Here is a 25256-nt window from a genome sequence, read left to right on the forward strand (position 1 = left end):
AGTGGTGGAGGTCAAAAGTAGCCCATGGTAGACCAGTGATGTCTCTGGGACTTGACACAAGGATATATATATACATATATATTTATATGTATATATATATATATATATATACATAAATATATATACATATGTGTGTGTGTGTGTTTTCCTTGTCTTAGAATGAGCAGAGGTCATCCTCCATGTCTGTTTGCTGACATTATTCAGTCAGTTGCAATTGCCCCTAGATCCTGTAAGTATTTCACATGATGGTGGGTTAAAATTTCTTCAAACATCCTGTTCATGACCTTAATGACCTCAGAGCATAGTTGTCCGGAAGAAGGTCATGATGTCATCACACCACGTGTCAGGTTTCTCCCTTAATAATATTTGGTTCTTTCCTGTATTATTGCTCTTGCTTTGCCCCAAGCATGACTCCAAACTCTGCCCACGCCTCCACCCACCACTCGAAATACAGATATTTACAGAAGGCCCTATTTTGTTTGACTTGCTGGCTGCTGTGTGCCAAACCCCATTCTTTCCACATTGCCAGAGTGGGCGATTGTTTACACCAAAAGTGAAATAAAGAGACAAAGCAGCAGAGAGTTGGCCAGTGTTTGCCTAAATATTCTCTGGATAAAGTCAGCGGACACAGTCACTGTAACAATAGTGCTCTATGTTTATTTCTGTTTGTGTGATTAGCATATTTTGTGTTTAATTTTTGTTTGTCATTACTGGGTGTTTAACTGTAAAGGGCCAAGTGACAAGTCTGTTTGGAAGTATGTTTATGTTTTTGGAAGAAAGTTGTTGATGGAACATGAACTTTGTCCTACAATTTTCACTCTGCTGTGCAAGTTAATAAAACAATTAACGAATCCTACACTTGTTTTTCATTTACATATAAAACCATACAAATGAAGGACTTTACATATTTTTTTACTTACCATCCTGAAGCCGGAGCTGTCTGAGGTACAGAGGACTCTGAAGGACGTTACACCTGCCCGGTTCATCCTCTCTTGTCACCAGCATCAGGTCGCTGTAGACAAACACTGTAACCTAATTAAAAATCAGAGGAGCAGGTGGAGGAGGCAAAAAAAAAAAAGATTTAAAAATATGAAGATGACAAGAGTCCGGCTCAGATCTGTCGTCGGACTTCTTTCCACATTAAAGTCAATGCGTCACAAAACACATCTGCAGTCCGACGAGAAGCATTTTCACACTATCACACTGAAAAGTCTCACCTCTATAACAGCTTAAATGATCTCATGTGCTAACAAAGGAAATGCCGTTCACACATACACAGTCATAGACAAAAACGTTAACACTGTATAAAGTGCAATGACATATTCATGAAAGTGTTAATGTTCTTTTTTTATATATAAGCAAATCAAAGATAGCTAATGGAATGAATCAAATAATAAATCAAAATGTGACGTGTTGTTAAATGGATGGTGTGACATGGTGTAAAAACATCACTTTTCAATGATAAAACTGTGGAACAAAATATTCACCCTTGTCTCCTTTGTTTTCCATGAGATGCAGCAGTTTGCGTTTGTTTGTAATTATAATAATGAGCTTAATCATGCAAAATTGCTGCTTTGAAGATTGGTTTAACAGTTTGTCCCTGACTGATTATATGCTTCCTCAAAAACAGCTACAAATGAGCACAAAGGGCAAAGAAAACAACAACAAAAAATAAGTACTGGATATTTGGATGTTTTCGTGCGGCGTGCATACAGTGTGATTCATTCAGATGGGCAGTGTTTCGAGACAATGCTTTTGCTTTGGTGGCTTCCTCTGAAGGGTGAGATAACAAAGTGCTTCAGATGCAGTCTATATTCGTGCGGATTATGTGTGTGTGCGCGTGTCCTTGTTGCTTTGTGAGGACCAACAAAATCATAGTGTGAAATGTCACACTACGATTTTGGGTTACAAGTGGGTTTAGATTGGGGTTAAGCATTTAGTTGTGATGGTTAAGGTTAGCGTAAGGGGATACAGAATGCATTATGTCTATGTGTGTCCTTACTTTGAATCTTTAGGACCTTTTCTGGTATAAACACTGACCTTGTCAGGACCAGGAGTCCTCATGGAGACCAAAACTTGGTCCTAATCAGGCAGAACCTTATTTCTGAGGAACTGGTCACAGTTTGAGCAGTTTGAATTGTGGTTAGGTTAAGGTTAGGATTAGAGCGGCAACTAATGATTATTTTCATAATTTAATTTAATTTAATTTAATTTAAATTTAATTAATCGAGTTATCGTTTTTACTGTCAGAAAACAGTAAAAAAAATGTTGATCAGTGTTTGTCAACCCTGGAAATAGTGAGGTTCTCAAATGTCTTGTTTTGTCCACAAACCAAAATGTTTCACTTTTAATGATTTCTTTGATATATGGAGCAAAGAAATGAAGAACATATTCACATTTAAGAAGTTAAAACAATCAGAAATCTGGCTTAAATAATGAAAAAAGCTTCAAACCGATTAATCGATGATCAAAATATAGTTGACGATTAATTGAGTAATTGTTTCAGGTCTAGTTAGGATTAAGCATTAACTGGTTATGGTGACGGTTAGGGATAAGGCTTTGTTTCGGTTTTCCAGATGGGTGAAAATCAATGCCGTGTCCTAAGAAGGATAACTGTTGTTGGGTGGGTGGATATCTGTTAAGATAAGCAAAAACTAAAGGAGGCGGACATAGCATTTAAGAGGAAACAAGTTCACGTCACTATTAAACACAACATAAGAATTAAAATATAAAATAATAAGTACTCAAATGTGAAGATAACACTAACTTTTTGGATTTCTTTCTTAAAGTGCACAATATATCACTCTGTCAATAATACAATCAGCATGTTGGAAGTGATTTCTTTACTTACATAATAGCTTAAACAACTAGTTATCGCAAATATTAAGATCATTGTCTAAATCCAGAACAATTATTTACAAAGTAAATCTAAGCAATCTGTTCTGTCCAAATATTCATTGCACTAAAAGTCCAATTCCCACTTTATACTACATCCAATTTGTGCTGTGTTCCGCTCATAGATTATGTGCAGACACAACAATGGAAGAGGTATATGTTCGTTTGTTTGTTTGTTTGCTTATCTCCAGGGAAGACACACACAGCACCGGTGAATAAAGACTAAAAAGCTGGAACAGCACAGAGTGATCATTAAAAACAGCCTGTATAAAGTGGAGAGAAACTCCCTCCTGACAAACACTGGCTGTTAAATATTTGTTTTATGACTGACCCCAGGGACAGAAGCCATAACTGAACTTCCATGCCAGCAGTCACTGCACTTTACTTTACCACAGAGCAAAGATTATCTGACAGGGCAAATTAACAGTTAAAGTAAAGCTTATTTCTTTTCTGTTATTTACATGAAAACACCTCACTGTCTGAGTATTTAAAGAAATGAAAGCGCAGCAACTTGACAAGTGGAAAATAATATAACTTGTTGTATATCTATATCTAATTGACTGACGCTGCTATATCATTCTTTTAAAAAAAAAAAATCTAATTTGACTGACGCAGAATACTGCACAATAGGCACAATCTGTTTCTTCTCTTCTCACGTTTTTGGCTCATTATTTTGCTATAACATTGATGTAGTCTGTCTTCCTTTGTTATTTTCTAAATATATCTACAAACACTGGGGCATCAAACAAAACCTTATCAGCGTTTTGGTGTAGTCAGTTTAAAAAAAAAGAAATAACCTTGGACTGTTTATTTCTGAACCATTTAAGGATATACTGATTCAATTCAATTTACACTTAGTGTATTAAAGTGTAGGATTTAGACATTCAAATAATGCCTCAAAGATTATTTTTGATGCATCTCTGTACTTTATAACTTCTGGTTTCGGCTCCATGCCACAACAAGAACTCTATTGATTGAGTGGATATCATGGCAGAGGCAGCACAAAAACTGAACAGGGTTAAGGCGAGTGATAGAATAAGGGAAAAGGGAGAATATTGGTCTGGATTTCACTCGCTGGTGTTCGGTTTCACACTGATAAAATAAAACAGTTTGAAAGAGTGAACATACACCTGTAAAAACTGCCCAAAGAAAATGCACCATACACCAAAATGGAAGTCCTTGACATATATGCTTAATGGACAAAGACAAACACACACGGTACATGTTGTATTGGCATGATTACCGTCGTGAAAGCACTTACTTTGAGAGAGTGGTGCTTGCTCTCGTGGAGTATCATCTCCTCAGATATGATGAGTGTTCGGCTGCACAGGTCAAGAGGCTGCTCACACGTGTGACACACACACACACACACAGATTAGGACAAACTTTTTCAGGTGCCATTTTTAAACAGACTGTGTTAATAAGGAGTATTTTGCAAGATATAATTTAAGAGGATATAATATTGCACTTGTTATGGATTAGAAAAAAAGTTAAAATACCAAATCCATGTTAGCTTCCTAATCCAAATGATCTCACAGACAGATAACAGCCAAGTCGTTTGTGCTGTGAGAAACACAACTGAAAATGAGCGTGTGAAGAGAGAAGAGAAGCAGTGTGGCGGTCTGTGTGGTCTGTCTAAGAATATGACAAGTCACTGTCAGTAAAAAAATGAGTAGTGCGGGGGAGGAGGGGACTTCCTCTCAAGTCCGGGGTTTGAAACGGGGGCGATTCAGTGTGAACGCGAATGTGAAGCAGGGTCCGGGCTGCATGTGTCTTTATGCATTAGCAGGAAGTGCCCACTGCAGTCACTGCAGCTTCAAAGTGGAAATGTTAGACTACCTCATTATGTTTGACATGCAACATAGGAAACATCATATCACACCTGTCTTGTCTCACATTGGCTTTCTTCATTATCACGTTTATATATTTTATCATGGCACATGCCATTGACTTAAATGTTACTCTTTCTGATCATTATGATTTAAACATGTAATATTATCTAACTATTATTAATGGAACACATAAAACGTCAATGCACGCCAAAATAAGTACTTTAGTTTGATTATTTCAGTTATTTTCCCCTCCCTGTGCTGTGTATTTAAAACAAAATGAACGAATAAAACAACAACCCTTATTCAGTTCACCACTAGGCTCACTTTAGCTATCTGTGTTTCTTCATAGTTTTCCTGTTTCTCTTCACAGACACAGACAAGTGCTGAGGCCTAGTGGCAGAAATCCCCCAATAAAAATCAAAAACGTAAGAGCTGTCCTAAGAAAACATGAGATGCTTAGAAAGAACAGCTTACATACATTTGTAAATGAAACACTGCAAAAGCCTACCTCAGGACAACATGGTGATCATAAACACTTTCCATGTTACAGCACAGCTACACATTTACGACACCCTTGTAACATTAACTGATTGTTTGTTTTGTTGGTTAAACCTGAAACAGTAACCTACAAAGGGGTAAACCACTAGTCTGACTTTTACTCGGAAATAAAATCCATTTAGCACCTTGACACTTCACTGATTAACACAGCCTTTTTCAAACTGGGGGGCTTAGAGACTCTTCAGGGGAGGGAAGTTCTGGAAGTTTTGGTCTCGCTGTAAGCTGGACTCATTTAAGTGACGTACCACAACAAAACCTACACTGATGACAAGGTTTGGATAATAGAGAAATTTCTGAGGGGCAAAAAGAAAACTGTGCAACTAATAACAAGCCAACGTCAGCCGAACAGAACAATGATTCACGACGACCAAAACCCAAGACCAGAAAATGCCACAAAAGACCTCTCTGTGTGTTGTGTCTCAAAACATTGGCAGGGGACAGCATTTGTATTGTTAAACAAAAAAAATGAATTGCACAGCATATGTAATTTATTCTTTGTTATCCAAATGTATTTATTGTTTAAAAAATGACGCTATTATAGTTATAATTGCACATTTCATATTTTTATTTGAAAATTGCTTTCTCACAAAGCAATATTGAGGTTATTTGTATCGCTAAAGCAAAAATGTCGCGGGGCCCCAACAGAAAAAGTTTGGGAACCACTGGATTAACACATTACATCTCATCCATTGAAAGGTAGAGTATGCAGCATTTTCCTAAAAATCAAAGTAATCTAAAAGAATAAAACAACTGAGCAGGTATCAGAAGCTGCAGCAGTGGTGGACACAGCACATAAGACATAATATTTTAAGGGCCGTCCACATGCAAATGGGTGTAGGTGAATACGCATAATTTTGGTGTTTTTTTAGGAGACCTGAAACTGTGTTTTTTGGGTGCCACAGTGGGAAAATCTCAAAACGCCACCACAACAAATACGCTACGATGATGTCATTACTGCCACCTCTGTCTTGTCCCTCATCTTCGTCATTGTTATCCTTGTCATCCATTGTTTTGCAGTGTTGCCAACTTTTACTTTCGATAAAAAGTAACTAAAGTCGGCCTGAAAAGACGCCGGATATCACTAGAACACGTCCTGTCCTCAGTGACTTCAGACACGGGGGTGAAGAAACACAGTGTTTAACTTAACAGTGAAACAGAACCTATTTTCACAGGCACTATTTTTACTCGAATGAACAACACAGACGAGAGGATTGTTCCGCACACGGTCAGCTGCACTGCACATCCACAGCTCGTTCTCGTCTGTGTGATCACAGTGTTTCTCTCTCAGTGTCAACAGGCAGACTGACTCCCTGCCCCGCGGTAAATACAGCTACATCAAGCTCACTCGTGCGGCACAACTGGACGTTTCCTTCTCGGAAAGTAGTTAGGATTGTGCCAGAGAGTCGTGACTCGCTAGATTAGTCGCTTTTTTTTGGAAGAATATCTGTAATGCGTGGATGAAGACATTTCCTGAAACGTTGCCTTGAGTACTGGAAACTTTTTCAAGGCGGTTGCTTTCGTTTCACGCCGTCTCCCTGTGGATGTGGCCTTAGTGAGGCTAAATGCCAAGAGGACAACAGCCATTCAGACACCAGACTGAATCTGGGATCAGGTTTCATGTGCTGCCGACATTGAAGAAGAGGACAGAACATGAAGGTGACCTCTTTTTCTGTCAGACATGATGTTCCTTCAATAGTATAGATTGCAGTGTACTGTATAAACTAAAGTGAAGAGAAGTGAAGGTTCCAACAAACTAACCGTGGAGGGCTGTGGTGCTGAGTTTGAGCTTTGAAACACAAGAGCCACAACTTCTGCTGATGCATCATATCTGGAACACAATTGCTGCATACTCTACCCTTAATCCGCACTTCAGCAGAGGTAGGAGAATACTGTCACCGTATTGTAAATTCACACTACCTTGGTTGTTTCCCTTAAATTGTATTATATATAATAGAATATAATAGAATCTGTAAGAACACACACACACACACACGTCCTACCTGAACGAAGATGGGGAAGATAAGGATCTTGGGTGCCACTTTGACGTAGCCGTAATTTCCATGTGGTGTGTGTGAGCGGACGATAGTACAGTTCTGGTAATTGGCAAAGTTGGCGCTCTGCTGCTGCTGCTGCTGCTGGTAGTTTGAGTTAGTGGAGGTGGAAGACGATTTTGTTGTCTTGGAGTTGTTGGACCGTCTTAGGAAGCCTGTGCGACTGGAAAACCCCCCACCACCGCCACCTCCGCCGCTGCCTCCTCCTCCTCCTCCTCCTCCTCCTCCACCACCTCCACTCATACTGGCAGAAAAACCTGGCCGACCGCCACCCTGGGGTTGTGGGCTAGAAGACTGTCGTGTGGTGTACAGCCTGGCAGCTGAGGAATGAGAAGAAGGCGAGGCAGGTGAGCAAAGAGATGGAGAATGCAGGCAGTATGCAAACCCCAACCCTAACCCATATCATTCCTGAAACCATTTACAGTTGTAAATATCTAGATAACACTACTCCACACCTACTGCTCTCAGGGACATGCAGCTAAGCCTTGTTCTGACCAAGGGTAATAAAATTCACCTACCAGCACAATTTATAGCTGCAAAATATTTAACTACTTAAAATTTCTCCACACCTTCATGGTGTAAACAAGCCATCAGTTGTTCTGAGGCAGAAGTGACCACAAATTTAGAACTCTAAACTGTGGCACTTACTTTGAAAGAGGCATTATAAGTTAAATAAAACTGGCTGAGTCAAATTTAAGGGTTTTTTTTAGCGGTCCTGATCTGGACAATTTATGTTCTGCTGAGTGTTTTGGGGTAAAATTCACCACCTGGTTAATACAGCTACAACTGGTGGACAAGACAGATTATTACATATGTGACATTTAAGATGTTAAATTATATTGTCCCGCTTGTTGATTGTTGTCAGTCATATAAGCAGGATGAAGTGTATGCGCTCACAGATCAGATGCGATGCCATTTATTCATTATCTTTATTGAAAGGAATCGGAAAAAATTTAATTCAACACAGTTTCGAAGGAATTCAAACTTTTCAAAATTCAAATCCAGGCTGTGGCTTTGAGCCAAAATACCTACCAGAGTTCTTTGTAGCTAAAATCAAAACATGACATGAACATGACAGGCAGGTCTTACCTAATGTTCCCTGGTTGTCTTGGTAAACAGGCCTTAAGATCTGAAAAAGTAATAAAAAGTAACGTGAAATTATATTTAAATTAAAGGTCGTTTATCTGACATTAAAACTACATCTATAATGGAATAATGCTACTTATTAAAATGAGGTATAGGACTATAGGTATGTCAGTATACATCTGAAACTAATTTATGTGACATTGATCATGCAATCTACAAGACGTCTAGATAAGCAAGGACTGCCATGAGACATATTATCTTTAAAATGTGGGTTTCTGTGGAAGATTTTTATGTTGTATTTGGATTAAAAACTTTCATTTTCCAAGCCCCGAGTTTGTGTTCCAGGCTCATGATGGACATTATAATCTGCAGTTTCTTGCAGGAGCGCATTTTAACTGCACAGCATCAGCTGAGGGAGTAAAGAGCGAAGGCTGCCACCTCATCACGTGTCCTCCAGATTAACAAAGGACTTAAACTAGGTGTTGGAAAGTCACAAAATATTTAAAACATATCAAATAGTAAGCTTTTCAGCCAGCCTTGTTGGGATAAATATGATCTGTGGGCTCTTTGTGGATTAGTATTGTGTTATTGTAATATGTCACCAACATGACCCATTTTCACAGGGCTTTCAGTATTTTTAGAGCACAATGGCCACCACGGAATCCCATCTTTTTATTTCTGTGTAACAGAAGTGATGTGTGTTTGAAACAGTGTTTTTTTACTGACCCGAGGCTTCCCTCTCTATCTTCCCAGCCATTTAACACTTTTTTTTCCCGTCTCTTAATACGCTTATTCTTTCCATTCTGAAATCAATCTCATCTCATCTCAATGGCAACAATGTTGTTGTTTTTTTAAATGAAACTGGGACACTGCATGAGGCACACACACACACACACACACAGAGACACATAAAATTCACATACGGCTCTAAGGAACAGATAAGATCAGTGGGAATCAGAGATAGGCTAATATAACTAATAACTACACATATTTTAGCAAAAAAAGATTTAGTTTGTTAGAAAGGTTTTGGAAGTCTAGAGTGCACTGAATAAAAGACAAAGGGTACTGCTGCAGGGAGACTGATTCACACATAACAGATGTTCTTGGTTACTGTCTCCCTGAGTTGGTTAATAGGTTAGTATTGAATTGCTATTAAAGTGTTAGCTGAGGAATTCAGTTCAGTCTTTATTTGGTATTTAATCAGTTTGCTTTATTTTGTTTTTATGATGAAAACGTTTACCTTATATACATGATGTCACTAGATGCATCCATGAGAACATGCTATATAAAACACTATGTACACGTCATACTGTGCATGTACGTACATGTTATACTTAATGTAAAACTGTATAGTATGCAATAGACCAGCCTTTGAATATTGCATGTGAATGTCCTCTTCTTAAATGCCAGAAATATTTGTTTTTAAAAACTCATGTATAACCTATGGCAGACTGTTGATTTATCTATAGGATAAATAATACATACGAGTTGTTTCCCTAATATGAACTGTGCTTTAACTGCCAAGGCTTCACATGGTATCAGCACACATACATATTTTATATCGTTATTGTTCCCTATTGCTTTATTGTCTCAGCCTTTAGCTTCAGGACTGAACTACACGTGGTATCTTCATATCGTGTTGCAAAGCACAATTCAGTGCGACAGCAGTAACCCAGATGACCCAGACACACTGAACATACAGTCCTCCTTCTATCTATCGACACCGGGAATAAAAGGTAAGGAGACATATCTAGGATGAGCCACCATATGACCATGGTGAGGATGAGGAGGACGGAGAAGATGATGAAAGTGCAGTCCACCACCAGTTTGCGGTACCTGGCTTCCAGTGTTGATGGGTGCCAGGATGATGTAGTTGTCCCCGTTGGACGCCTTGACCCTGGTGCCCTTCAGTGTGGCAGTGTGAGGGTGGTGGAGGTGCCGCGGCTTCCCGTCCAGTTCCTCCGCTGAGCCGCCCTGAGCCCCCCATGCAAGCGTCCCCAGGCCTACACTGCTATTTCCAGGTTCAGAGCCGTTGACCAGCAGCCTGCGGGTCGCAGTGGCACGGTGGTGAGCGGGGAGAGGCGGCACAGCTGGTGGTGTTTTGCTGGGGCCGACATCTGGTATACGCCTGCGGGTTGGGGGTGAGGGGGTGTCATAGTTTGAGACGGAGGGCTTGTAGGAGGGCCGGTGAATGAGGCCCTCAAAATTGGGCTTCGCCGAGGGACCGGTGCGCCACACCACCACTTTGATTTCATTGGCGCTGTTTCTGCAACGAGAGACAAAGATTATGATCAATGGAATCTTCATCCATCTTCTAGCACTTTATCCTCCGGCAAGAGTGCAAACCACGACACCAATCAGCTGGAAAAGTGAATTTAATATGTATACATATTATCTTTTAGATGAATTAGGTGAGAAGCAGACCTAAAATGAAAATGTCTGTTAATTATCTATTGTCAATTAAGAGGAATATGAATTAAATTAAAGTTTATACAAATCTCTAATTGAAAATGCTAATAAATAAAATAATGTATACACTGTGACATACGGCACAAACCAATTAGAGGGCAGGTGACAATATTACATATAACAATACAGCTGAAATTATTAATTATGAACAACGTAATTATCAATTTCCACCGTACATTACTGAAAATTAAATTGTAATAAAGTACTATACTTCTTATATGGCAAATGTATTCACAAAAATGTCATTTAGTCCTGGTTAATGAATAAACTTTTAAATTGGTTTCTCCTACTACTACTACTGCTATTAAATGACCCATAATCCTCAGGTGTTATTACCTGATAGCATGGGCCAGGTCTGCACATTTCCACTGCTCCACTGGTTGACCATTTAGCTGTAGGAGAGTGTCCAACTGTTGCAGACCTGCTTGATCGGCTGGTCCACCTGTCAGAAAGAAGAGACAGAAGAACATATTTCATTCTTTAATCACTTTCAGTCACCATTCATGTCGTCCAGGGCTATGGATGCTCCCTCAGTCCTGATAGTACAGACCGGCGTGCGTCTGTACAGACAGAACTGAGACACTCTGCTGTTTTGTGAGGTGAAATTCTGTTTAATCTCTCCACAAGGGAAGTAACATTGTGATCGGCATCACCTTGCTGGTGAAAACACTGGGGCAGTTGCCCACTTGACAAGCAAGCTTCTTATTAACTGCAGTACACTGTTGACTGGGTCAGTCCTCATGGTAATACTTACCGCAACGACCAATGGTGTAGACAAACAACAACAACAACACCGTGAAAACAAAATTAACCACAGGTGGTGAATGAAATTTTCATGATATTTTAGCAAGATGCAGCAACTGGGTTTAAAGTAAGTTGAATCAATGAAACAAAATCATCTTTCAATGTAAAATGAACCATTAAATCATAATTAAATCATGTCATAAATATTCAAATTCAGTCTCGTCAATAAAAATGAAAAACATTATCGATTTCTGTGAATAAGTAATATTGTTTGGTTACTTTTGAACTGAATAAATTATGGATTTTGGGTTTTGAAATTAGATTGTGAATTTACAAATCAAACTAAGGCAGTTTTTTTTCTTCATTTAATTTGGGTCAAAATGGTGGAGAATAAAAAAACCCAAAAAACAACGTCTCCCTGGAAAATGAAGTTCCCAGGACACAGGAACTTCATTTTGTGCATGTGAAACTTGCCTGGATCAACAGCCTGTACCCTCACAGGAGAGTCCGAGCAGATGGTGAAGCCATATCCATCCTTTCCTCGAAGGATGGTCACCTGCAGAACACACACACGCACACACACACGCACACACACACACACACACACACACACACGCACACACACGCACACACACACACACACACTGTTATTTGGTTATACAAAATCGGGATCCCTTTCTCTCTCCTGTAACCTCAGTAAAGAAAGGTACATGCTGGCTCTCTCAAAACTGTGCCAGTGAAGCCAATTAGTTAAATTAATGAGGCAAACCGCTCTAATAGATGGGTGAAAGTAATAGAAAAACTATACTTAACAGTTAATGTGTACAAAAATATTAGTTCTACATTATATCTCTGTATGTGCATTTCCAAACTATGATTACATTTTTTTCAGGAAAAATCACTGAGATTAGGAGAAGAGCAGAACAATCCAGAGACACAGTAAGGCAAGTAATCAGATGAAGTAATATATAAACTGTTACCAGGTTTTCAAGTGTGTATACTGACAGATTAGGACGGATTTTAGACAATTCAATCATATCCAATCTGATGTGATGTGATGTAAGGGTTTAGCAAAGCCGAACGTAATAAAAGATTATTTTAAAATCAAACACAAAGACACAACGTTTGCCACACTGACACAGAGACAGTGACGCACACACGCGCAGATAATGCTGATGTCTCTTTCCCATTGTCTTTCTTTCCCACTGACCCTACTTTGTCATTCAGTACCTGAGCACGAGGGTCTGAGCCAAAGGCAACAACGTTCCATCCAAAACATCTCCCTTGCCAACCTTATCTGCCGACTGCCATGGGCCCAAAACACACACACACACACACACACACATCCCCACCATCTCTGTTTTGTCTCTACAGCACAGGAAAACTACATGTAAACGCTGTTACACAAAAAAGAAGTCCACCCATGAGCTAGATGGAGCACATGGAGAAATGCAGTGATTGTTCAGGTGCCTGAAGCTTGTGATGACCCTAAACTGTCAGCTACAATTGTGATTTCTTATAGTCCACTGATTCTATGTGGCCCATGTCACACTGGTTGGGGTTTTTTCTCCATTTCTTTTCATACATATATATATATATATATATATATATATATATATATATATATATATATATATATATATATATATATATATATATATATATATATATATAACTTCACATTTGCTCATATGTGTGCCTTATTAAGTCCACATTTAAACTGTGCCTGGTGATTTGATGCTACAGAGGATGATAGCTGACCTTTATGCCTGCCATGTTAAAATGTTCAGGCTCGTCATATGTTTTTGTCCACACGTGGTGAGAAGGATACAGATGCTACTATACTGCTTGTGTGTTTCTGTATCAAGACGTGTGGGTATAAACTAATCATCCTTAAGTCTGACAAAAAACTGACAAAACCAAAGAATAGAAAGTGTACTGAAATTGAGAAAGCAGCTGTGGGAGACTGAAGGGGAGGAAAAATGATTAACGGAATAAAAATAGATGGATTAAAATGGGCCACGGGGGACTTAAAAAGTGATGAAGACGATGGTGGAACAGATGGAATGAATAAAAAACATTTAGCAGGAATTAAAGATAACAGTCTTTCACAAAGCAGTTAAAAGGATCGTTTTGAAATTGAAAAATAAAAATAAATGAAAGAACAAATCAAAGGATGTTACTGAACTGTGTCCTTTTTTTCAATCGAACCCTAATTTTAACTGATTTATTGAAACTACACACCCTTTGTACCATGAATTAAATTTTTAAGTTTAGTGAAGTCCAACCACTTGAAGACGACATGGGAATAATACAAAAACACTGAATGGATGGCCTTTAAGTGTTTGATTCTTCGCTACGTTACTCTCAAGACATATCTAGATTAAAACTTATTTTAACTTTCTTGTAACCTAATGATGGAAAACAAGTGTGTAAACTATGAGTTCATGCTTGGGTGGCCAGTATTTTCCCTTTTTACATTCACGTCTCAGTAATCCAACGTCATTACGGAGCAAGAATCCGACTGAACTCAGCATTTTCACATTACGCGTCTACAAGCCAACAGTGCAGCAGAGATAACATGAACTGCCAACAGGTGCACATAAACTACATAACATGGACCAGTTGCACACAAGACAGATACAAGATATCTGGCCTCATACACAGCTGAAGTCCCCTGCTGTGTTTCTGTCACTGAAACCCAGTCTTACACAAACTCCCTTTGATTTGCTGATTGCTGTCATTCATTCTTAATCTTTAATTTACTGTATATACTCAATGACTTTGCGTTCCTTCCCTTTATATGGGCATTTCAATTGTGCATCAAGTGGCTCTGGTTCCTGTCATAGCAAATATTTGTCTGTTCACATCCACCTCCACCCTCCCTTCTCTTCTCTTGAGCCTCCTCTCACTGTGTAAAGGATAAATAATGCAGCGGTCAGAGAGCCGCTCTTCACCTCTATACAAACACACTTCCTTTACTTACAGTCACTTATTCCTTTCAGGGCGTGTTAGACATGCAGTTCAAAGTGCATTTTCTTCTGCACAGTAATGACAGAATAATAACATCTGTCAGGAGACAAACAGACGACTTTCAATATTTTATGTTCAGCCTTTGCTAGAATGCTACTTTTGAATTATATAAGACAACTCATCCTCTGCAAGTTAATTATAAAAGCAGACGGCGCAGACTGTAACCTCTAAACCACTCATTCACTTCTTTCAGTCTCTCTCTCTCTCACTCTCACAATCACAGTTGACACTGAGCACTGGATGCCGGTCTTGAAAGCCTTGGTCTCTCTGTAACAGACACACCTGTGGCAGCATACATCTGATGCACAGGTGGCACAGCCCATGGATGGTGTGTATCACACCTCCACCACCTCCTCCTCCTCTCCCTCCTTCTCCGGCGTTCAAGTCTGCAGTTAACACACAAACGCTGCGACGTTGACTCTCCAGCTGGCCAGCCGCTCTGCAGCCCGAGTATCTCCACAGCCGCCTTTGCGCCGCCGAGTGCGTGCTCCTGGGGCTGTGCTCCAGCGGTTGGGAAGGCTTCAGGGTGTTATGGATCATCGCAACAGTGGGAAGTGACTTTTGTCTTGTAGTGTCTAGTGCAGTCCGGCACAGATGGCGGCAGATAGCAATAGTGTTCCTCACCCTGCTGGAAAACAGGAACCGGTCGAGTGTAACAAAAACAGTCCTTGGAGACTTGACTGTCACTCTACATCAGCTTTCCTCAAATGATTCCACATTCAATGCTGAACTCCAGCTGCACTCCTATACATTCAAGGTTCCTCAGTAGCAAGTCCTCAATACATTTTCCCATTTTTTCCACAGCTTCATGTCTTCAGTTTGTTGGAACACCACAACAATCAATCCTTCTTTTGTGTTTTCATCCTCCTCCTCCTCCTCCTTTCTTCATGCAGTTACTTTGTCCTGTATGACAGTGTCCAGCTTCTTGCTCCTCTGTTGCCTGAGATCAGCTGTGTTCCAGTGTGTGGCGGCGTCATGTAGGCGAGACTGGCGCTGGCTCAGCCTGCTCAGGCCACACTGTAGCTCCTGGTTGGGGCACTCATGGGAACTCTTCAACAGCAGAAGAATAGGAGGAAGTGCCTCCCGCCACCGCCATTCCCCCCCCACACACACCCCACCCCCTCTCCTCACTCATACACACACATGCACACTTGCACATATTCATACCTCTCCACTGCAAAGCCAGGACAGCTTTGTGTGCCTGCACCCGATAAGAGCAGTTTGCTTCCTGAGTCCACACTATGAGGTTGCGAAAGGTGCTATAGTGCTCAGTCTTCTGCAAATAAAAAACGGTAATGACTAATGTAGGTGGCACAAGTGTGACGTGTATGAATTCGAGTGACAAAGGCTGGATTTTAAAAAAAAGAACTGTTGCGGCAGGGGCATGAAAGCCATTGACAGTGGAGTTCAACGTCATACTTTTTGAAAATACAAACGTTCATAGCTCACAACTTTTAGGACTAAAAAAGGATGGTTGCCACATTTTCCCAAGCTAAAGTTTATTGTTTGACGCACATGGTTTACTCATGAACCCACAGACACACATGCACATTCACATCAGTCAAATTTCGCACCTCATCAGACTGTTTCCACTTCCCACCTTAGCTCCCACACTCCAGTCTCCATCCAGACATTATGCTTGTTTGTTATGTTTTCAACTTCCATATTTCCTCTGCTTTTCCTTTCAGCTGCTCCCCCCTCAGCCCTCTCACCACACGGTACGGAAATTCACAGGTCTGTGAACTCAGGACAATCAACCCTCCTCTCCCAGTTATCCAAACATTGTTTTTGTTTTTAATATCTGTATGCCTGGGAAAGTGGTGGTAATCTGCTGAAAAAATAACAACACCTCAGCAGCAGTCTGTTGAGTTATGGCTTTTTTTAATTATGGCAGCGGTCGGTCTACGACCCAGCGACCTCATTAATGCCTCTTTTTTCCCTTATCACACAGTTTGGAGTTTTGATTAATGGAATGAAACACGGACAGACGAGTGACAGAGAAAGACAGCGGCGAACAAGGAGTGACGCTGCACTACTCTCTCCAATGTAATAACGTGGCAGAAAAGGCCGTTGTCTTTAAGATCTCTTCATGCCAGTCGTAATGACAGCTTTTCCTTGTTTGTCTTTTCAAAAGGGTGAGGGTTACCCGTCAAGCACACAAAAACACTTTCTCTCTCGCTCATGCTGCGCTGTTCACCTCTAAATAGGCAGAAGGACGGATTAGAGCGAGAAAAGAAAGGGACAGAAGAAAGCATGTCTTAGAGAGGGGAGTGAAAAGCTGGTCTCAAAGCCAGACGAGGCCAGTATGTTGTTTGGTAATGTGGGATCTCGCTGCCTCTCTCTATCGGTCTCGCCCCCTCACTTTGACCTGAATAAAGAGCTATCAAAGAAGGAGGCGGCTTTTCACTCCACTGAATACAAAAGTTGGGTCCAAGGCCAAGTTTAGGGTCACAGCTTTTGCTGCACTTAATATCTTAACTGTGGAAGCAAAGCCTATGGATTTAAAACTACACTACAAGTCTTTGTCGTCAACAGCCCTCAAAAGTCTGATAGCAGGTCTCTACCAATTTAAGTCAAGTTTACAGCTAAAAATCATGCTTGACGTTGGCAGATATACAGTGTTTACAATGTTTACATCTTAGTGCAGCCATGTCCAAAAGGCCTGTGGTCAGATTTTATAATGACCAGGACTTGCATCCCAGCTGTGACGGATACATGTGTTCACCAACTGCACACCTTACTGTATTTCATTTTTCAGTGAGGTTTGCCTATAACTGTTGGTGTTATGTACCTGTATATATTATATAACTGTAAATATTACTCTACGTTACTATGTTATCGGACTCCAGATGTCAAAGGAAGGCTGATTTGTTTGTTTTTTTGTATTTATTTTCATTTGTTCACTCCCGTGTGGCTTGGATTTAGTTACACTGCCATATAAAAATGTAAATTTAAAACAGTTCATCTGTATGTTACTTGTACTGTTAAAAAAATTTACCATTGGCCCCCGGGAATCTACACATTATCAAATCTGGCCCTTATTAAAAAAAGGTTCAGACACTCCTGTCTTAATGTAACATGTTAGCATGCTAAGTTGGGAATGCCATTATTTTTGCAGGTATTTGTTCACGTCCAACGCCAGAGGGAAGCATGAATTATTATCATTTTTAAATCATAACAGCAATTTGAAATGACGCAATTAGCTAATTGCAGAGGCTTGAATCTAAAAACTATGATGGATTCATGGTGGACACAAGTTACATCCAAGTTCTTCTCCTTGCATTAAGTTATGAAATGAAAAAAAATGTACTATATAATGTACTATATATATAAAAAAAAATAATATCGCAAATCAAATTCAAATAAGATGCAGGAAAACAAAAGAGATAAGCACGCACATGTCCTGTGTACCACAGAACAGATGAGAGTTAGCAGCAGCCAAAGCCCTGGGACCAAACAAAAAGAAATGTCCTGGCAAAAAAAAAAAATCAAAAATTACCATTCACTCGGAGGCCGGCCAAAAACATCACTGCCCTTCTTTCAGTTTGCCTCACCCTTCCTTCCCAAATTTCCCATCAGCCAGAAGTGTCACAGCAATTGCCACAAAGATGTTTTAGGAGCTAATGTTAGCTGACAAGCAAAGTGACACAAGGGGACATGATACCCAAGGCACAGCTGTTGATGAAATCCATGAACTCTCTGCACTTCGGCTATGACATGTGCAGTATTTCTGGACTCATTTTGCCTTTCAACACAACTGATAAATGCTGACAAGGCAACCGAGGAAATTAACACTTGTTATGCTGCTTGTCAAATTTCATAATGACTGGCTCAGATGATCATTGAGAAAACAGTTGTTTTCTTTCCTATTCACATTTTGGAATGACTTGAATTTAGACTAATACTCTTCTCCACGACACGGGCCATCATTTACCTGAACTCACTGTATAAATGGTATGTGCTTTTGGTCCAATCACAGATGTACTACACTGGTTTCAAACGTCACAGTGATTATTTCAAAATTTCACTAATTTGACTACATTAAGTATTTATCCCAAATGCCAGCCATCCTAACAACATCTTAAAAGCAAACCATAGCAACGCTACTAACAGTCAGGCAGATAAGGTAAAACATCAGTGCTTGATTGGTGTGACATTTTCTTAAATGTGTGGCAATTATCCGAATTCAAAAGAAGTGGTGATTTGCAGTACATTTGCAGAGAAATGTTGTAAAAGTTTAGACAGTAGATACAAGAAAGTCTTGAAATAGCTTTGTGGTCTTCAGAGCGACATTCCTTTGTGGAAATAAAGTATTATCTTCACCAACATCTGAAGAGCCCAAAGCCTCAAATGAGCCCTGTGTAAATCACTGAAATATTCATGTGTAAGGTCATCATGAAACACTGAAATGATTGAGTAGGTAAAGAGTGGGCAGTTAATGATACCACAGAGCGCTTTGTGTTGTATGGGTGACGGCCATGGGGTGACAGACAAAAAAAGAGAGGGAACGAGAGGAGGAGGCGGCGAAGGTTGAGGAGGCCACAACGGCGAAAGGACGACGTACGCGCTTTGGAAGGACAAGGCAACAGAAAATGAGTACTGAAAAGAGAGGTGAGTCTAAAAGGTTTTCCATTCACCCCCTAAATTAGTCTGTGAATGTACTTTTCCTTCTCCTTTAACTGTCCGCTGAGACTATGCCATAGAAACCACACAATCATCTGTTACTTTGATTCACCCGCAGATAAAGAGGAAGAGAGAGAGAACAAGTATTAAAGGGGTGGGAGGGAAGAGGAAGGAGAGCGGAAAGGAGCATTCACAAATACAGATGTAAAAACCTTTTCATCTCAGAGCTGAACCTCAACATGAACACGCTCGTCTCCAGAAGCTTCTCAGGTTTGTGACAAACTGGCTGCAGTAACATTATTCTGCTACCAGTGTGAAAACTGGGTTGAAATTCTTACAATATTCCAGAAATTAAAAAATGTCATTAAGGTTGAAAAAAACAAAACAAAAACAAAGGGTCAACTATAGTGACACTGCTATAAATAATTCTGTGTGAATGTGCAGTGAGGAAGAGTGTGAGAAAGATTAAAGTCAGACTGAGCCACGCTGACTAATCCTGTCCAGTCACACTTATTACACTCACGAGGAGTGTGTGAGAACGGCTCCTGCACAGTTCACATCCTGGAGTGTTTCTAAAGAAACACGGATATGTATCAACAACACACTTTGGACCAACCTAGGATATCGGTCATATATAATTGAATTGATTACATGATTGATTATAATCTTTTTGATCACCTCCCTCCCAGTTTGGTGATTTAAAAACAAGCAATGATTATACGAAATTGTTGTTTCTTTTCACTACACACAGCAGCAATGTACTTTAATGTACACTAAGATTTAAACTTTATCTTGCATTGGAATGTCTGCTGGGGAGTGAATCAATGAACACGTCTAATCCAAAAATGTCTCTTTAAAAATGTGACAAATGTGTCACTTTCAAAATGTTAAACAGACGTGATATAAGCTCTCAACTCTGATTAAATGAATCCACATTTGAAGCTATGACCTCTTTTATTCCATTTACATCCACTGAGCAGCTTGCATGATTAAAATCGGACTGTTTGGACTCAATTTCAGAGTGTGACTGTGAATTCTTTCTCGTTTGTGGTGAGCTTATTTGGAGCAGACTGGGGCAGACTCAGCTATGTGTGGTTGTGGCTTCTCTGGGTCTTTACTTAGGATCTGTCAGTTTGCTTTATTAGGCTACCGTTGCTGTCTTTTTTCTTACAATATGCTGTATAACAAACTGACAAGAATACGCCGTTTGACCGAAAGCTGTTTAATTGTGTTGATTCTGAGCGACCGTAAAAAGGGTTTTTATTTATGTATTTATTTTAGATTCATGTTTTGCTTCAAACAACCTCAACCTCACCTCAGTGCCATCTATGACAAGTACATGGTGTTATGCGATGTGTCACAGATATATGCATGACGGCAAGATAATATATGCTTCATGAATGCCAGATTCAGCCGATTTTCGTCAGAAATGCAGCTGAACATCTGAGCGATTATTCTGCGAAAAAATATTACCTCTGTCGACATCATGTGGAAACCGAAGCCAAAATCGATCATCCATTAAACTAACTCTGGAAGTTTGCCAGTTCAGGATCCAATAACAGTATAATTATTGTCAATTAATCTCCAACCGCAGCTGTAATGTCAACAAAAGCAAACAAAAACAAAAACAAGATGGAGCATTCATGACCAACTCTGGTGTGACACTGAAGGAAGAGTCAAATGAGTCAGGGAATAAAGATAGAGGTACAATTCAGTGAGCAATTATTGTATTGTGTAACCTCTTTTTTGCTAATCTAAAAACTTTGAGTCCTGTATTTTACACATGACTATGTTTTTTAAGCCCTCATAACTACATGCTGACTGTAGTTTTACAGCAGCAGTGCATGATTCTCTCCAGTGCTCAACCAAGAAGTGTATGTGAGTTAGAAGAGATGCTGTGTTTGGTTTTTCCACACAGCTAACAGGTTAAAGCTTACTACTTTAGCTTGTTAAAACTTACTGACAGCATTATAGTCTGTTTTGAATCCCAGTACTCCCTGTGTCCCAGTGTCGGTTTTTTTCTGGGTAGTATGGGGTTAGGGTTGGAACAGACCAAAGACGTGCAGATTGGGGTTGAGTGATAGTGTGTACCATGCCTCTCATCCAGTTTCAGCTGGCATTAACAGTATTAGCGTGACCATTTACTCTGTATGGACAAAATGTCTTAAATAAAATGATGATTAATAGAGATTTTAAGTAAGTTTTAAGTTTTTTGTAAGCATCATTAAGGCGTCAGGACTTGGGAGGGTGGGTCCTTGTGTGGCTAACAGCTTCAGGATTTGTTCCTGTTTGAAGAAATGAAGCTATAAAATAAAAGTAAAATGCTTTAATACGATTTCTCCAGAAAGATCCCAATTGAATTCACAGTGATTGTGTTAATTTCCTACAAGTCCGCAGCAGGCCTGTTTGCCATTTGCGCACACATTACAGGACCCATAAGCCATAAGTGTATCCAGTGGTTGATGCAATTGTTCAGAAAATAAGGACATAAATAATTATTGTTTCCCCTGCTGTAGGTTGAAGTATCATCAGTCATAACCTTGTGTTTCTGTAAACAGATAAAGTGGTCACATTTATTTTTAATTAATGCATGGACCTCCGTGAGTGGAGCTGGATGAAATGGACTTGAAACTTGAAATGTTATGACAAAACTAAGAAGGCTTTGTGATTGTGACAAAAAGATAAGCACAACTGTCACATTTGACTGCACATTTCACTTTTCCCCTTTTGTCACGACAAATCATTATTCTGCTCCACATGTGACTCGCATGCAAGCACACAGCTTTTGGACATACACTGTCTTTCAAGAAATGACAGACTGCTCCATTCGCCGCCGCTCAAGCCCAAGTGCATGATTAAATTAGTTGCTATAGTTGCTGAGGATGGGTAACATGGAATTCATGCTGCAAATATCTTACTGAAGGCATGTTTATGCATGACGAGTTCTGGTGGTGCAATGTCACGGGTCAGCTACTTTGGATTATAGTAGGAATCTTCATGTATTGTGCACATTATCAAATAGAATAAATACAAATGAAAACGCACCGCAAACTACAAAACGATAAAAAACATTTATGTTGCTATTGTTTAGACAATTTCTAACCAAGACCATCATTCAAGTTGATATGCACCCACAGACAGAGCAATAAACAACAAATGTACAACTTAGAATAAACTCTACATGAAGATTTGAAGATCGTACTTACCGTTAAGCATTGCATATTCTCAGGGCGATTGGTCTCGGGGGCAGCACCATGGTTTGATAACACAGCCTCTGAAATGTAGACAAAGGAATCACGGGCTGAGACAGTGCCTTTGGAGCACATTTCTTCCTGTGCCAGCGCAAAACAGCTTTCTGGATGCACAAAAATAAAGTCCTCAAATAGTTCTGAGAGTCCATAAAAGTGACTCAGAAAGACAACAAGAAGCAATTATGGCAGCATTCATCTGGACCAGCCTTCGCTGGGCCGGTATTCAAACTTGGGAGTGCACATAAAACGGGGGAAAAAAAAAAAACAGGCCAGCCAAGTCAAGAAAAATCCCGTAAGATGCGAGGATCCGACAAACTGCCCATGAGAGGAGTGGAAGTGAGAACAAGTGAGAAGGAGGAAAGGAGGGAGGGAGGGAGGGAGGGAGGGGTGAAGAAGAGAAAAGGAACTCCTCTCTCACTCTATTATCTGTCCGTCACAGGGCTCCTGGGAAGTTGCTATGGTTACAGGGACTCACGCCTCAGTGTCCTTTTAACTATTGCTCATAAAGGCAGCATTCAGCTTTGGGCTACAATGCGATCTCCCAGCTTCTTTTTTTTTCTTTCTGTCTCGTTTTTCCACATTCCCTTTTGTTTGCATCTGTAAACAACTCTCACTTAATTCATACACTGTATCTTTCCTTCTTAGTTTCTTCTCTCTACATAACTTCACACACAAGACCAATAAACAGCTTTCCAAAAAACACTAGCAGCACCCCTCTGGTGGGGTTTTTTTATCCTCCCCCTCACCCCTGTCTTTTCAATACTCTTCACCTCTCCTACCTCCATCACCGCAGCAGGGAAATTATCCTTCCCCCTGACTGTGAAATGTTATTTTCGAAACTCTGCCAACCCAGTCTAAACACCACCAACACAAGTGAAAGGGTGTAAGTGGATCAGTAACCTCCAATTAACCTTGCAAAAATTGGACTGCCACATTATAATCACACAAACACCTTGAAATGTTTGCCCATGTAGCTCACACACATGCAGTCTAAATATTGAGAATAATATTCTGTTTATTTACAATCATTTGTATAAGCCTCAGCACAGCACTGCTCATTCTATCAACGCCTAAAACAAATTTGAAGACTCGACATGTTTAATTATATGTGACAAGTCTTCAAACTGTAATGATAATGAATCTTGACACGCCTGTTTGTTTTGCCCCACAAAATGGTATCGACGTTAGAGAACATGCATCAAACAAAACCAAGCGCTCCTTTCCTTTCGTACCTACATGTGTGTGCAAAATGTTTATCTCATCCATCATGCATCCATCATCTAGCAATGTCTGATCAAGCACACGTTACTTCAGGATAAAGACATTCAAAAGGACTGCCTTTGGGGCCAAGAAGAACAAGGAAACCTTGCAGCATGATATTCTAATTCCCACAGTACTCGAATACCGGTAAGCATCTTGAGATGTTAAAGAGACTGAAGACAATTTAACTCCATAGAAGAAGCTGTGGTATAATATTCTCCAGCATACGTGGAACAAAGTAGCCGATAAGTGCCTTTAGAGTGCGTACTTTTAAAAGTAGCGCATGATCACAACAAATATTGATTACATTGTTTTCACTGTTTACTGCACCGACTGTATATGTATATGTGTGCTGATTGTTTGCCAAATGAATGGTGATATCGATACAGTATTAACCTTCATTTCAACTGGAAACTCACATTTGGATTAAAATCTCTTTTACAAATGAGACCTCGTCAAGATCACATCAGTTAGCATCATTATACGCGTGAATGATGTCAACAGAACATACGATAGGTAATAATTACAAATATATAATAATAAACAAAACAAAGCACAAGGCAGTAATAATTAAGCACTCTCTTAATCTCTTTCGTTAAGTAATGGAACCGCAGCTTTTATTCTGCATTTTAAATCAATTCAGGATGTATCTGTTGTCCACATGCATATTAGAAAATACTGTAGGCATCTCTCAGGATTTTGGGTAATGGTTCTTCTTTACTCACTATGTAAATCCAACCCCAGAGTTTAACCCCAAAGTTATGGTTGCCCTGGTAACCCTGGGTCACTTAAAAAGAGCGATTCTGTCATTTTTTTTAATCCGAAACCTCCAGGGTTCCGGCAACAGAGAGGGAGTAACCTGACTGGCATCAAGCCCAGAAGAGGAGCCTTTTGTCTGGCTAAGACATCGGTGACATGGGGCAAGTGATGGGAGAAACACAGAGCAGCTGGCAATGAGCGAACACCAAGAATGACTGACATAAAACGGGGGGAAATGATGAGGTAGAATAAGAGACAGGAACAATGGACAGTGGGAAAAGTATACACAGAGAAATTCAGGGAAATTGGAATGCAATCAGAATGAAAGACCTGAAAGCAGAGAAGACAAAGATGGACAATTGAATTCAGAGGAGGGGGAGGTTGAGGCAGAAAATGAAGAAGGTATGGCTAAAGAAAAGAAACCTTCTTAGTTGAATCAGCCGGTCTCAGATTTACACCAACACAAAAAAAGCCCTTGACTCTGCCCAAAATTCCTTAATGCACCACTCGACACTCATTCCCCCTTTTCACCTCTTGTCACCAACAAACAAATCCGCACTTGATGGAACAAGTGTAACAAGTCTTGAGCAAAAAAACAATCTAGGGCTCCCAAACGACCAGTTCTGTGGATAAAAACTCAAAGGGACACCAAACTTTTGTGGACTCTCCGGAACTCACTCTCATGTGTGCGAGCC

The 25256-nt window shown here is 40.0% G+C and overlaps 1 protein-coding gene across 3 annotated transcripts in view; it reads right to left on the reverse strand.

Moving 5' to 3' along the window:
* Window positions 1–25256, reverse strand: part of rgs3a (regulator of G protein signaling 3a) — a 118808-nt gene that overhangs the window by 71207 nt on the left and 22345 nt on the right. Inside the window, exons 8-16 of one of the 3 annotated variants that reach the window (XM_044013076.1) lie at window positions 22498–22565; window positions 12110–12191; window positions 11228–11333; window positions 10259–10688; window positions 8426–8465; window positions 7603–7656; window positions 7286–7569; window positions 4157–4234; window positions 921–1032 (exon numbers count right to left, since the gene is read on the reverse strand). In XM_044013076.1, coding sequence (XP_043869011.1) covers window positions 921–1032; window positions 4157–4234; window positions 7286–7569; window positions 7603–7656; window positions 8426–8465; window positions 10259–10688; window positions 11228–11333; window positions 12110–12191; window positions 22498–22565 — 1254 coding nt within the window. Of the gene's footprint in view, window positions 1–920; window positions 1033–4156; window positions 4235–4394; window positions 4517–7285; window positions 7570–7602; window positions 7657–8425; window positions 8466–10258; window positions 10689–11227; window positions 11334–12109; window positions 12192–14950; window positions 15718–22497; window positions 22566–25256 lie in introns of those variants that run through there. The other 2 variants (XM_044013077.1, XM_044013072.1) reach the window with 2 other exon arrangements.

The sequence above is a fragment of the Solea senegalensis genome, linkage group LG21, assembly GCF_019176455.1.
Source record: "Solea senegalensis isolate Sse05_10M linkage group LG21, IFAPA_SoseM_1, whole genome shotgun sequence".
Lineage (NCBI taxonomy): Eukaryota > Metazoa > Chordata > Actinopteri > Pleuronectiformes > Soleidae > Solea > Solea senegalensis.